The following is a 14965-nucleotide window of genomic DNA, read 5'->3' on the forward strand; positions in this document are numbered from 1 at the left end:
TGCCAAGACTATGTTGTAATTCCCAAGAACCACTGGAGTCATAAGACATGAAAATAGAGAATTGTCTCAGCAAGGCAAAATTAGCTTGAGGATGCAGCACCATCAGCCAAAAATATGGCAAGCACAGAACAGCAGGCTGCTTCCCTGTTTATCCCTAATGCAGCAGGACCCGCCCTTCTGCTCAGACTGGCTGAGTACAGGTTCATAATTGGCTAATTTGAATAGGACAAGATGTATTCCCTTAAGGTAACTGAAACTTGATTACCTGTACTCAAGTAAGCTCGAAATCTATCCACCCTCTCCATTTCTCGAGCACTCTTGAGGTTTGTCTTCTAAGGTGTGTCTTAATTCCATCTTGGAAAAACCAGTTAAGTAAAAACCCTCACATTTCAAAAATCCCTACCACAGAGCAGTTCCTCTTTCATGTTTAGGCCATTTGGGCCTGGGCACCTCCTTCAGCTCAAAACTAAAGCTCTGCCACTTGAGCCACAGCACCACTTCGGGTTTTCTGGTGGTTTATTGGAGTCTCAGGCTTTTCTGCCTGTGCTGGCTTATGAACTATGATCCTCAGATCTCAGCCTCCTGAGTAGCTAGGATGACAGGCGTGAGCCACTGGCTTTGGCCCACCTTAGGCCACTTTAAGCAACACACTGACAGAAAAAGTTTTTCTCCAAGGACCTCCCCAGGAGGCAAAGTAGGTTTGAGAAGAGCACGTTAGATTACAGATGTGCAGCACTAGCTGACAGAACATCTTAATCTCTAGGCCTTAGGGCGTGGTGGTGGCTAAAGAGCTCTAGGCATCTGCTAACAGATCAGACATCACCACTCTTTTTTAAACTTTTATTGAAAAACAGGGATGGGGGGGAGATACTGGATCCTTTTTCAGAAAAGCCGTTTCTCATACCTGTAAACAGAGAACACCTGTGAATTCAGGACAGGAGGAAGGAGGGGTGGTGAGGAAGCCGCTCCCCACCCAAGGACAGGATTTGCTTACGAATGGAGGCTGTGAACTCCCCCTTCCACCTGAGCTGAGGATGTTCTCTTCTCAAACTTAAGTTCCCCAGAGTACATCATGGCTCTGAAAGAGGAACACATGTCAAGAGGTGACCGTTCTAGAGAAATGCAGCCCCTCTTTAACCCATGGCCCAGCTTAGCTAAGCAAGCTCACCGGACTTGAGTCAAGCTCTTGGCACCGATATCTTGGCAGGAGTGCTGGATGCCAGCGATCAAGTAAGGGACAAACTTGTGGATGGACCCTTTGTCTTGCACAGCCCCCGACACCCCCTGGGCCACTTTGATTTTGTCTGCTTCACTGGAGAAAAAGGCAGAGAAACGGGCGAGATCACAAGGAGTAGTCTCAAATGCAAGGTTGGGGGGGGGGGGGGGGGGGGGGAGATGGTGGTGGTGGTGATCATTGATTTCTCAGCCCGACTCACCTGAAGTATCGGTTCTGGCTGCTGAGATGCTTGTCCATGGCATCGAGGGAACCCATGCCCCGGTATTTCTTTAGCCGGATCCCATCAGAGAAGAAGTACTCTCCAGGGGCCTCTGTGGTGGCGGCCAGGAGGGAACCCATCATCACTGGAACAGACGATGTATTTGGAGCACAGTTTGAATGGTACAGAGAAGGGTTTTCTCACGGTGCTTTGAGTGCCGGGCCTTACCTGTGGAGGCCCCAAGGGCCAAGGCTTTGGCAATATGGCCTACATTTTGGATTCCTCCATCAGCAATGACAGGAACACCAAAGCGCCGGGCGTACTCTGAAACCTTGTATACAGCTGTTGCTTGTGGCCGCCCACAGGCCAACACTGTTGAGACACGAAGAGACAGGTGGGTAGTGTTGGCGAGGATAGTCAAGAGGAGACACCCAGTACTCCAGGAGCTCTTGGCTACGCTTGCACCAAGACGGCATCTTGGCTAGATCGATCGATCTGGGGCAGCCGCTACCCACCTGCCTTTGAACAGTACAAGAGATGATTCTGCTGGCTTCACCCCTGCTTGTGCGCGTGCATGTGTGCAGGGCCCAGGGCAGCCTCAGGCACATGCAAGTCTTAGCAGCTGGGGAAGCCCCGCCCACCTGGTTATCAGATGGGGGGCGGAGTCACCGTGCAAGTTAGTAACCGGAGGTACCAAGTCAGGCCCAGCTCCTCCTCCCTGCACCGTGGGCAGCCCTGGCAAGATCCGGCCACGTGGTAAATGTGGAAGGAGAAGCAGGCTCCAGAAAGGTTCCTGGAACCATACCTACTGTGGAGTATGTGTGCAGAGCCAAGGACTGCCTGCAGAAAGAGGTCTTGCTGTGTGTGCACCCCAGGAAGGAGCTGTGATCTTAAGCTACCCTAAAACAATGGTCTGTAACATCTGTTGGCCCTGCCCACCCGTGAGCACCACAAACCCCGGGAGCTACAGCTACAGTCAACCAAGCAGCTGGGCAGTGGGCAGCTGGGCCGGGCCAGTGGGCCGGGCTGGACTTACTATAGCAGCCCGTGACAGTAGAAGGGCATTTGGGACTGTGGGACTTTAAGTCTGGAGGGATCTTGGGAGCCACTAAATAAAACAAACAGACCAGAGTTTAGAGAGGGAGCAGAGCAGGAGCAAGGAGGCCAGGCTAGGCAGGGAAGTGGTAGGTGAGGGTTGACAAGAACTTGTCTTGCTTCCAGCCATGTTCACCCATCCAAAAGGCCTGTTGGGCCCTACATTTGCCCATGTTGGAGGACTCATTATAGCTTCCGGAAGAGTGCTTGACTCCAGCCCCCTCTACTCTTACCTTCCTGAGTGATGCAGATGGAACCGCTTCCCATGCCCACCCGTAGGGCATCCACGCCGGCGTCAATGAGGTTCTTGGCCTGAGCAGCAGTAACCACTATAGTGAGGGAGAGGGTATGGCTCACTTGAGGGGTCCAGGTGACCCTCCTGTCCACTCCCAATCCCACCAGGGCCTAAGCTCTTCTTACCGTTGCCTCCGATGACTTGGAGATTGGGGTATTTCTCTTTGATATACTTGATCATATTGATTTGGAAGATGGAGTTTCCCTGGGAAGAGTCCTGGGACAGGAAGGAAGGAGGGCCCTATTAGACTGATAGAGCATTTGTCCCTGTCCCTTGCCTTGCATGCATGAGGCCTTGGGTTTGATTCCTCAGCACCACATAAGCAGAAAAAAGCCAGAAGTGGCACTGTGGCTCAAGTGGTAGAGCACTAGCCTTGAGCTGAAGAGCTGAGGGACAGTGCCCAGGCCCAGAGTTCAGGCCCCATGACCAACAAAAAACCCAAAACCAAAACAAAACAAAGCAGTAGTAGCTCACCAAAACTACCACATCCACGCCAGCCTGAGCTAGCAAGTCCAGCCTATACTTGTCATCTTCATGAGTTCCAATGGCTGCTCCACACAGCAGCTGCTTCTTGGCATCTTTGGAGGCCAGTGGGTAATCGCGATTCTTCTTCAGGTCTGTTCGAGCAATGATGGCTACCAGCTCATCATCTTCATTTACAATGGGTAACTTCCCTGAAACCATAGCAAGACACGAATCAGGACCCGGACGCAATCCCTAAGCTTTATCAATCAAAGCTAGTGCTCTCCACCATTTTGAACCAGTGTCAATTCCAGTTTTTCTGGTGGTTCACTGGAGATAAAAGATTCTCAGACTTTCCTGCCCAGAATGGCTTTCACCATCCTCAGCTTGCAGCCTGCTGAGTAGCTAGGATTACAGGCATGAGCCACTGGTGCCAGCATCCAAAGTGTTATTTCTAAGCCTCTTCCTCCCTCTAGGACTCACCTTTCTTGCTGCGCTGCAGAATTTCATTTGCCTCTTTCAATGTGATACCTGCGGGAGCCACCACCAAGTCTTCCCTCTTTGTCATGATCTAGGAGGGAGAAGTCAGGAGGTTGGTCTACTCAAATTAGGCCTCCCCACAGAATCAGGCCCTACCTCGGGGGAGGACTCCAAATATGTTCACATACCTGGACCCAAACCACCATCCCTCCCGGCCCCTAAGTTCTTATAATCACTGAAACAGTAAAGAAGGGAGCACTAAAGAATGAAGTGTGAATTAAAGCACATGTACTGGCAGTTAAGAGGACTATGGAAAGAGGATGCATGAATCCCATGTAGCAGTCAGAAATATGGCTGGGCATTTGTTTCTCCTAGACAGACGTCCTCAGTGACGTCACACAGGTAACAGAAGCCTCCTGTCTTCTGTGTGGGTTGTAAGAACTTAGCAATGTCATTTATCAGTGGCACCTACCTCTTCCAAAAGACGGTCGTGTTCCTCTTCCTTGAGAAAATCAATGTCCCTCGAGGAAATGATGCCTACCAACCGACTTCCCATCCGGCCTGTATCTGTGATGGGGATACCACAGAAGCCATGCCGGGCCTTGGCTTCAAAAACATCCCGCACACGATCCTTAGGGCTGAGGACCACAGGGTCTGTGATGAATCCCTGCTCATATTTCTGGAAGGTATGGTGAGAAAGGACATTGCATCTCTACACTACTTTTGTGAAATGTTTGGTCTAAAGTGTGGAGTCTTTGCCAAACTGTCTATGTCAGTGCTATGAGACCAAATCAAACTAACATAGGACAAGAAGTAAGGGTGGGCTAGAAATACTGTAACCCTGGGTGTTCTTCTGCTAGCTTAAGGAAAAGGGTTTCAGATCCGTTTCCTTAAGGAAGAAATAATAGGAAGAAAGGATCCTAAATTAGCAGAACTAATCTAATCATCCCCCCCTACCCCCCCCCCCCCACTAGCCTCCCGCCCCCAGCCCCAATTCAGCACAATTTCAAAGGAGCTCTTGGTCATGATCCTTTCCCTTCTGACCTTCACTTTCCGAACTTCATTGGCCTGGAATTCAGGTGTACAGTTGTGGTGGATGAAACCAATACCGCCAGTAAGCTATTATACCACGAACAGACAGAAGACGGAATTAAATGACAATGAGACCAATCAGCAAAGCTCACAACTGCCCGTCTAAGAGGAAGTCATATGGAACTCCTGCCTTGTCTTCCCACATCCCGTTGGGCTCACCGCCATGGCAATGGCCATCCCAGCCTCTGTAACTGTGTCCATGGGCGAGGAAACCAGTGGAGTCTTCAATGTAATCTTCTTGGTAAGGGCAGAGGTCAGGTCCTGAGGAAGAGAAAGGCTCACGAATGGGGGTGGGGTGGGGGAAGAGGCCAGAAATACTTCTTCCTTGTTCCTCCCATGTACTCCCAAAACACAGCCTCTGTAGGGCTGGCATGCTGGTCAGAAATAATCCATAATCCGTAGGCGACCACCCACAAGTGCAACCCGGTGCAGTAGCCAAAAACGGGTCACATCTTGATGTGACCTTCTTATACTCACCACCTGGTCTGCAGTGAAGTCGATATATCCAGGAAGAATGAGAAAATCGCTGTAGGGGAGGGAGGGGAACGAATTGGGAGTGTGACTCTCAGGCTTACGGTACCTAGGAGCTCTAAATCCATCTATCATCCCATAAGGCTTCAGAGCAGGGAGAGGCGTTAATGGCCTGTGTGTCACCGGCAAGACGGACCACGGGGTGTGAATTAAGACAAGGGGCTTTCTTCCCACTGAGCTGTCATCCGTCTGCCAGGCACCCTGACAAGCCCTGAAACCCCAAGTATTGTCGAAATGGCCCCTCCAAGACCAAAGCCTGCTCAAGAAGGATCAAAACGAGCCGAGGAGACAGCTAAGTCCCAGATCCTGGCCCCCACGCAGGCTCCTGTGAAGCCCGGTCCGTTCTGCCTGCCCAACGTGCCGCTCCCTCTCTGCCCAGGTGAATCCCCGAAGGTCCGCACTTGTAGGTGAGGCCATCCCCGCAGTTGAAGAGCTGCTGTGCCGTGAGTCCGTCGTCGGGCACGTATGACGTGCCGCCGCTGATGAGGTAGTCCGCCATGGCTACCGCGGACCGCCACCGCGTGTCTCCGAGGACCGCGCCGCAGAGGCCTCAGCGGTCTGGGCCGCGCCAATATAAACCAGAGGATTTCGTCACTGCGCCGCGCGCGCCGCTGACGTCAAGGCGCACTGCGCACGGGCGGAGCCAATAACGTGCCGCGGCTGAGGGAAGCGTTGGCTGAAAAGCCCGCGCATGCTCCCCTCAGCCGCCGGCCGTAACCAGGGGCAACTCGGGCTGTTTCCCGTCCCACCCACCCAAGCCCCGCCCCTGAAGAGCTGCGGGATTCAGCAGCGTGGCTTTGTTTTCCACTGTCCCCCCCTCCCGATCCCTCCCCAAATAAAGACGCACTGTTCACTAGCGTGTTGAAAAGACGTGCTTGTCATTCTTAATAAACAACTAGAGTAAGAATACATAAGAGAAACAGAGTGGTATCTTTATATGATACACAAGTGTATGTTACAAGAATCCCACCAGGCACAGGAGCCTCAGGTTTAAGGCCTCAAGTTCGGCCAGGAAAAAAAAAAAAAAAAAAGGCATGGTAAAATTTTTACTTTTTTTTAACATCTAAAATGTCACTTGTCATAAAGGGGGGTGTCATAGAAATTGTCTTTAATAAATCATAATTGAAGTTCCCCTCATTTTCTTCCAGTAGGAGGCTAAATTTATGTCTGAGCGTGAAGGGAAGAACCGGGCTCCTCTGTGGTCAGTGAAGTCGGCCAGTCCAGATTGAAAGCCAACTGAGGAGATTCCCTGGAGGGTCGATCCATCATTAATTCCATCTTTCTTGAGGAAGGGGAAGGGGCCACATTTCTCCTAGACAGTCCAAGCCCTTTCCCCAAGCCGGAGCGGGGAAGAAAAAAAAAATGTCAACCAGCAACTTTGTAGGACATCTGGCTCTCAGGAAACCCAGGAGCCCCCATGAGCTGGAGTCTGTTGTAGGTCTATGAAGATGCAAAGGGGGCAAAGTGTTCTTTTACATTTTTAACAGAAGTAGCCTGAAAAGCTTTGTAACTACACGAGTAAAAAAGAAAAAAAAAGAAGAAAAAATGGAGGCCTCTTCTTTAGTGTAAAAGTCTGTCCATTTTTTCCTGGCTGTTTTTTTCCTTGGACCACCACGGAGGCATCTCAGTGCATGGTGCTTGCATTGGCCACTGCAATGGCCTCCTGAATTTCTCGTATCACCAGGATCCGGGTCAGCATTTGTCCCATCTGTTCTCTGCTGATAGGCTGGACTGAGTACCAGATTGGGCTGTTGGGGGCCACCACTGGCTCGGGTGTCAGGTAAAAGGTGTCATTCCGGCCTTTCACACTCTGAGGGCTGAAGAATATGTCAGTAAAAGCTGGATGACAACATTATAATGTCAGCCCTCCCAGCGGGGACTTCCCAGACAGATGCAATCTGCAAAGGTTGGTAAAGCACCAACTTGGAAGGTGTGGTAGCATAGTTATAGAATTCTATGCAGCCACCATGTAACTCCTCCAGGATAGCTATTGGAGATTCTGTAAAGGGCAGTAACAAGTTCTTTCTGCCCCTCCTTCACAGCTGTGATCAATCACTAAACTGCACTTGCCTAGGGAACCCATGGGTTTGACAAACGGGTGTCTATACCCACTTGTAGCGTCTGAGTGTGTGTGTGTGAGGGCTTGAACTCGGGGCCTGGGCACTGTCCCTGAGAATTTAAACTCAAGGCTAGTGCTCTACCACATGAGCCATAGCTCCACCTCCAGCTTTTTGGTGGTCAATTGGAGATAAAAGAGTCTCACTGGCTTTCCTGCCTGAGCTGGTAAACCTCAAATCTCCACCTCCTGAGTAGCTAGGATTACAACACTGAGCCACTAGTGCCTGGCTTGGAGACAGTGATCAGAAAATCAACAAGTGTTTGCTCATATTATAGTCTCTCTTTCTCACTCTCTTGAAGTTTTTGTGCAGGTTCTGGGACTTGAACTCAAGGCCTGAGCTTTTTTGTTCAAGGCTACTGCTCTACTACTTGAGCCACAGATCCACTTCTGGCTTTTTAGTAGTTAACTGGAGATAAGAATCTCAAGAACTTTCCTGCTGAGACTGGCTTATAACCATTATCCTTAGATCTCAGCCTCCAGAATTGATAGGATTACAGGTGTGAGCCACCAGCACCCAGCTAATTTTCTCTAGTCTTTTTTTGTCTAGTCATGGGGCTTGCACTCAGGGCCTGGGCCCTGTCCCTAAGTGTCCCCCCAACCCCCAACCCCTCTAAAGGCTAGTGCTCTACCACTTTGAGCCACAGCTCGACTTCCAATTTTCTGATGGTTAATTGGAGATAAGAGTTTCATGAACTTCTTACCCGGGCTGGCTTTGAATCACTATCCTCAGGTCTCAGCCTCCAGAGTAGCTAGGATTACAGCCATCTTCGCCCAGCTGTTTTCTATACTTTTAATACTGATCCTGGAACTGAAGTCTTTATCTAAGCTAACTGCCTTCTACTATACGGTGCTATACCTCTATTAAGTACTTAGCAGACTCATCATTTGATGGATCCATTCAAAACATATTGAAGGGCTACTATATGCTAAGTCTCTACTAGTTGTGGATATTATAAAAATGAACAGGAACAGTAAGTACTTTTATCTCAAGAAGCATACAAATTAAGAGGGAAGACAGACAAGTAATTAGTTAAACAAACAAACAAACAACAAAATGATGACTAAGTGCTGCAGAGTTTAGAAAAGGTAGGGAATTGCCGGGCACCAGTGGCTCACGCCTGTAATCCTAGTTATTTAGGAGGCTGAGGATCGTGGTTCAAAGCCAGCCCAGGCAGGAAAGTCTGTGAGACTCTTATCTCCATTAAACCACTAGAAAACCGGAAGTGGTGCTGTGGCTCAAGCGGTAGAGTGCTCGCCTTGAGCTGAAGATCTGACAGACAAGGCCAGAGTTCAAGCCCCACAACCAAAAAAAAAAAAAAAAAAAAAGGGTAGGGAATCTAGAAATGCTTAATCATAAGACTAGTGTTAATTTCAGAAGAGCAAGATGATGTCCTTAAATGGAAGCCAGGGTATGGCTAGAGAGCAGCACAGATAGGAGGCTAACAAGGGGAGAAGGCAGCCTTGGCTATCATGTAAGGATTACTTTGTAAAGGAGGATTTTGCAACCAAGAAAAGATCCTACTGCCACTGCTGTGAAGATGCCATGCTAACCTGCAGGCGCAAAAGCAAGCAAAAGCTGATGGGTATACCTCAACCTAGTTGAGGGTGGCACTGACAGGAGGCCAGGGCCAGCATGATACAGGATGTGAGTGAAAGTGGTCTATGCATCTTTATCCCGTGTCCATGAAAGACGAACCAGCAGGTTTCAGGGACCTCCTTTTAGATCACAATGCATGGCGTATCACACATTTTGGAAACACCAGTAAAGGTGCTTCTATATTTAGACTTTTAAGGGCAATTTTAGTCTCATTGGGACTAGAGAATGTATATGCACTCCAGGAAGCATGCACACAAACATACACGCATGTTTTGTCAATGCCATTTATCTTTCTCACCATTTGAAGAGGTAGAAATCGTAGAGCTTGATGGGACACCTCAGTGGATTCTCTGGATTCTCTGTCTGCTCAGCATACATGTCATCTGTAACTACAAAACAAGCCCCCACACACATACACCACAGACCTGGCACCAGGTCTTAGCTCAGGCCCAGATCAGGAACCTTTGGCATTTAGCCACCCCAAGTAGGAAATTCTTGGTGGCAAAGAAGGAAGGAAGGATGAAGTGACTAAGAAGAGGCTATCTTCTCTGAGGTTTCCCAGTTTCTAGGAAAGAAGTTTAAAGTTTGGGGCGGGGGAGAAGGGAGTAGAGAATTTCTATCCAACAAACCCCAAACTTCACACACCGCTGGCTTCCATCCCTGCTTCCTTCCCCTACCTTTCTGGCCAGTCTGGTGTATCCCAAGGGCCTTCAGGTACCGGATGCTCGTGCTTTTATCCTTGGGATTAGAGGGGTTCTTCTTTGTCTGTCGCAAGACCTTCGAGAAAGCCAGCTTCATGTGCTGGTCCACTGTTTTCAACAGGAAGTACCTGGACCACAAGTGAAAGCAAGGGAGAGGGAGGGGTGCCAGGAGGGTAAAAGGACTGGCCCTCTACCCGTTACGTCTCAGAGGAGCCACTCCTACATTCCCAGGATCTGGGCAGGCCTATATCCAAGCACTGTCCAGACAAAGATCCACATCTAGGTGGAGGGGGGCCCAGGAACTAGTGGCTCACACCTTTAATCCTAGCTACTCAGGAGGCTGAGATCAGAGGATCATGGTTTGATCCTGGGTAGGAAAATCTATGCTATTCTTATCTCCAATTAACCAGCAAAAATCTGGAAGTTCAGCTGTGGTTTAAGTGGTAGAGTACTACTTTTGAGAAGCAAAAAAAAGCTCAGAGGCAGTGCCCAAGCCCTGAGGTTCAAGACCAAGGACCAGCACAAAAAATTTCAAAAAAATAATAAAAGCTAAAAAATGGATGGTAAGGGTCTGGGCAACACACAAAATAGGCCCAAGTGGGGCTCAAACGTTCTCAAATATGTGTCAGAAGAACTCAGAACCCCTTCCTGAAGTTTCATCTTCACCGGGCAGACACCAGCAGTGGCTAAGCGTGGTGCTTCTAGAACACTTACTTGGTATTAAAGAACATCAGAGTGGTCAGCAGGGTGGAAGGGGAGTGTGCCCCAAGTTGTTTACACTCCCACAGCATCTCTTCGGTCACGTGGCTGGGCAGAACATACCCTAGGAGGAATAAAGCACTGCTACAACAACTGCGGAGTCCCAGGGGGTGAGGCCCGAGAGCTACACAGAAGCCCAGGTTCTACCACGGAAGTCTCCCTGGGGTGTGGCAAAATCATTTGGAAAGCTGGTGGAAAACACAGACGCCAGGCCTCAGCCCAAGTTCCTGGGGTGGGATCTGAAAATGAGCAGTTACATCTAAGAAGTTCAAGGTTGATACTACCATTATCACTGCTTACTCTAGGGAACTACACTTTGAGAACCAAATGCAATAAATGACTGCTATTTCCTGACAAACTTTTGTCCTGATCCAAGGCTAACACGGGGCAAAGGCCTCCCCTCAGGAACAATGAAATACATAACATTAGAAACCAAAGTCTAAATATGCATACTGACTCCAAGAGAGCTTTCCAATTTTCAGGATGTCCAGAGCCAAAGAGATGGTATGCATAGTATGGCTCTTTACATTTATTAAATGCTCTCTCCTGTGTACCAACTCTGGAAAGCAAGTCCTTCTTGAGACCAAGTTTCTTCTAACAGGACAGCTGTTACTTAAAACTCTAGTTCTATCAGCAAATCTAGAGATAAGCAGAGGCAAGGCCAATGGTTTGAACAAGGCCCTTGGGCAGTCAAGAGTGCACCAAAATACTTTTTGGTCTGAGTCCCTTTCACAGACTCAATGAACTAATGGGCCTGGAGCTATGGGACAGACCAACAGGCAGGGGTTCAGTGAAGGTAAAACTTCATGGAAGGAGGAAAGAGAACATTCTGCTCAAAACTCCTTCTCTTTTCTATTCTTGCCGAAGCTGCCAATTTTGTGACTTAGTGTTACTTACATCTCTTTATGGCAACTCTAGCTTTATCCTTGCTCATGCATTAGCTATTTTGTGGCACAGCAGCAATGGGAAGCACTTTTCTGTTCTTGGATTAATTCTTTGAAGAACCCAAGACACAGAATGAAAGCACTAGACAGCCTTCCTCTGGGAAAGTCATCTCCTAGAGCAATTTCATTAACACTTGGACATGCCCACCTGCCTCCTCTCTGGCAGGTTAGCTTTCCCGAACTTTATTCTTTTCTTAACCCCATAAATTACAATAAGCCCACAAAAAAAGAAACACAAATGAAATGAAAAATAAAGCGAACCCACACATTATAATCACAGCCAGTTTCAGAAGCTGTCCACCATTTAAAAATCTAAGGAGTGCCTAGGCCCAGAATTCAAGCCCCACAACCCACAACCGACCCACAACCAACCAGCCAACCAACCAACCAACCAACCAACCAAAATCTAAGTAGAAAAGAATCCAAATGTCACTGGGACTCTTACCAAGTGGTGTGACACGGGGTTGAACATCCTTCAGAACCTCGTGTAGCCACTCCGTGAATCGAACATAATAAAGATCAGAGAAGATGTCATCTACCCTTCCATTTTCAAAAAGATACTAAGGAAAAACAATTCACCAAAGTTATCGTTAAGACTCTTGAGTAAGGCTTACAGGAAAAATAAACATCTTCCCACAAGCACCTAGTCCTACCTATTCTCCCCTCAACAAAGTAAGGTACCAGGTACATGGCATTTCAAGTCACTGTGAACTGATTCCTACATTGTTGAGTGCTAAGGCTATTTCCTCAAGCTTTGCAATCATCATGTGACAGCTAAAATCACGAATGGGGTCTCAGGTTAGCCTCTTACTAGGGTATTCTGTAACACATGCATACCCAAGTCTTTAAAACTCTGGTGGCTCAGTTTCCTTGTCTGTAAATGAACACTACTGTATTTGTCTTCTAGGACAGAAAAGAGCAAAAGACAGCGTGTAGAGTACCTCACATGCTTCCTGGGTTGGGGGAGGGAGGGAGGGATGGAAGAAAGGAAGGAAGGGATAATGGGAGGGAGGGAGGGATTGATGGAGGGGCAAGGAAGGGAGAGAAAAAAGACAAAAGGTGGGAAGGGAGGGAGGGAACAAGAAAAAGAACAAGAGAGAGTGAGAGAGAGAGAGGAAAAAGAAAGAAAGAGAGAAAGGAGGGGAAGGAAAGGTAAGAAAGGAAGGAAAGAAAAAGAAAGATATTTGCCTGTTTCCTGAAGGGCATAGATCTTTGCAATTAAAAGAAAATAAAAGTTACTTTAAAATTCAATATATAGTTCAAAGAGGGCTGCCTCTTGTCATTTTCCTAACTTGACTAACCATCAAACACCCAATGGCTCGGAGCCCAGCTCCGAAGCTGTTCCTGTGAGGATCTGTTTCCTACCTTCTGAATACACAGGAAAATATAGTAGAGTACATCTGGGTCATAAGGTTCACCTTCTCCATTTCGAGCTTCCCGTGTCATTAGACAGAGCCCATAATTCAACTCAGCCACAGCAGAGGAGATGAGATCTTCCTGGAACCGCAGCAATTGGCGTCCTATGACACAAGTCCCAAGGGTGAATGATGGTCCTGACTGCCACTGTCTGTGTACTGATTTGTTCATATTCCTGAAAGGAGGCCTCAGAGCAGATATTATCCATCATGGTGCTGGGATAGAAATGGCCACTTCTGTCTGTGATCAGTACTGGCCTACTAAGGCAGTGATCATCTATGCTACTGCATGTGTTTCATTTCTATAACCCATCTTGCCTTATATATCCTAAAAGTTAGTACTGGGGCCTAGAAGCAAAAAAACAATCAATCAAACAGAAACCCCTTTGTAATCAAAGAGAAACCTCTTTGTAACATGAGCAAGTTATAAGCTAGGAAAGAAAAGCCATAAACACACTATTGATTCCTATTTCTTCCCGGAAGTCAGTCTTCCCTGGTCTCCTAGGTTAACACTAGAAAGTCAGTAGTACAACAGATTACACAAAGTGTATTTCTGTATTTCTCAGCACCGGGGAAATGACTTTCCTCTCTTGTTACCGATATTTTAGACACATACCATCCACCACTACTTCCCAAACACTCACTCCCAATGGGTGCCAATCTGTTCTGAGCGTCCTTCTCTAGTTCAGCATTCTTGGTTTGAGCCCAGTTTTTCCATACTTCAAGCCCTTCTTCTGGCTTCAAAGAATTTGGAAGCAGAAGCTCTGGGGAAGGCTGTGGCTGTGATTGTGGTTCGACTTCAGCAACCTGAACCGTTTGAGCCTATGAGAGAGAAACCATAAGAATGTATCAGTACTGTTCCGCATTAGATCCCTTGGCACAACTGCCACAAGAATGTTACTTACAGTTCATTTAGTTTAAAAAAATGTCTTCTTGAAGCCAGGAGATTGTGGCTCACTCCTGTAATCCTAGCTCCTCAGGAGGCTGAGATTTGAGGATCATGGTTTGATGCTAGTCTGTGCAGGTCTTGGGACTTGAACTCAGGGCATGGGTGCTGTCCCCGTGTTTTGTGCTCAAGGATAGTACTCTACCACTTGAGCCACAGCTACACTTCTGACTTTTTGGTGGTTAACTGGAGAGAGGAGTCTTACAACTTTCCTGCCCAGGCTGGCAGGAAATTAACAAAACAAAAAGCCAGACAGGGAGCTTTGGCTCAAGTGGTAGAGCATAAGCCTTGAGCACAAAACACAGGGACTACCCCCAGGACCTGAGTTTAAAACAACACACACACAAATACAATCTCTTCTTGCTATTCTACTTTCAAGAGGTTTTGGAATTCTACTTTTACTGTAGGGACAGCAAAGGTAGCAATAAACTCAGCTAGTGCTGAGCCCTGCCTGCAATTTGAACCTTATTTAAGAACATCAATATGGAGGCTTGCCCTGAACTCTCTCACTAGGGTAGATATCAGTTATCAGTCTCTTTAAACCTCTCCAAGAAAGTTTCCTGATGTAATTGCTGAGACTACTGGCTGGATGCACCACTTCCCAGACTTGCAAATACATCAACCAGGGACTGTGTGTGCGTGCAAATAAATCAACTAGGGACCGTGTGTGTGTGTGTGTGTGTACCAGTCCTAGGGACCGTGTGTGTGTGTGTACCAGTCCTAGGGACCGTGTGTGTGTGTGAGAGTGTGTGTGTGAGAGTGTGTGTGTGTGTGTGTGTGTGTGTGTGTGTGTGTGTGTGTGTGTGTGTGTGTGTGTGTGTGTGTGTGTGTGTGTGTGTGTGTGTGTGTGTGTGTAAACTGAGCCTGGGCGCTGTCCCTCAGCTATTCAGCTTAAGGCAAGCCCTCTACCACTTAAGTCACAGTACCACTTCTGGTTTTCTGATGGTTTATTGGAGATAAGAATCTCATTGACTTTCCTGCCAGGGCTGGCTTTGAACCATTATCCTCAGATCTCAGCCTCCTGAGGAGCTGGGATTACAGGTGTGAGCCACTGGTGCCCGGCTGTTTTATTTTTTTTCTCAAGGCTGGTGTT

At 47.9% G+C, this 14965-nt stretch overlaps 2 protein-coding genes across 6 annotated transcripts in view; both read right to left on the minus strand.

Moving 5' to 3' along the window:
• Positions 1-826: 826 nt before the first annotated feature.
• On the minus strand, positions 827-5971 carry Impdh2 (inosine monophosphate dehydrogenase 2). Of its 2 annotated transcripts, XM_042666110.1 has the most exons (15): positions 5793-5971; positions 5338-5386; positions 5020-5121; positions 4813-4887; positions 4241-4447; positions 3772-3859; positions 3301-3500; positions 2952-3042; positions 2765-2860; positions 2473-2544; positions 1665-1808; positions 1437-1581; positions 1169-1312; positions 995-1078; positions 827-904 (listed from the first exon to the last, which is right to left on the minus strand). In XM_042666110.1, exons 1-15 carry the CDS (start codon positions 5888-5890, stop codon positions 883-885), a joined length of 1617 nt encoding a protein of 538 aa, XP_042522044.1. In that variant the 5' UTR covers positions 5891-5971; the 3' UTR covers positions 827-882. The 2 variants fall into 2 exon arrangements, with proteins under 2 accessions (XP_042522044.1, XP_042522045.1); XM_042666111.1 differs by lacking the exon at positions 2473-2544.
• A 281-nt stretch (positions 5972-6252) lies between these two features.
• The window catches only part of Qrich1 (glutamine rich 1), a 32659-nt gene continuing 23946 nt past the window's right edge, over positions 6253-14965 (minus strand). For all 4 annotated transcript variants that reach the window (XM_042666106.1, XM_042666107.1, XM_042666109.1 and 1 more), the window contains 7 exons: positions 13571-13748; positions 12877-13031; positions 11957-12071; positions 10523-10631; positions 9785-9936; positions 9406-9496; positions 6253-7208 (listed from right to left, as the gene is read on the minus strand). In XM_042666106.1, coding sequence (XP_042522040.1) covers positions 7016-7208; positions 9406-9496; positions 9785-9936; positions 10523-10631; positions 11957-12071; positions 12877-13031; positions 13571-13748 — 993 coding nt within the window. In that variant the 3' untranslated portion in view covers positions 6253-7015. The remainder of the gene's footprint in view (positions 7209-9405; positions 9497-9784; positions 9937-10522; positions 10632-11956; positions 12072-12876; positions 13032-13570; positions 13749-14965) is intronic.

This window comes from Dipodomys spectabilis, unplaced genomic scaffold (assembly GCF_019054845.1).
Source record: "Dipodomys spectabilis isolate Male_0828 unplaced genomic scaffold, ASM1905484v1 ptg000360l, whole genome shotgun sequence".
NCBI lineage: Eukaryota > Metazoa > Chordata > Mammalia > Rodentia > Heteromyidae > Dipodomys > Dipodomys spectabilis.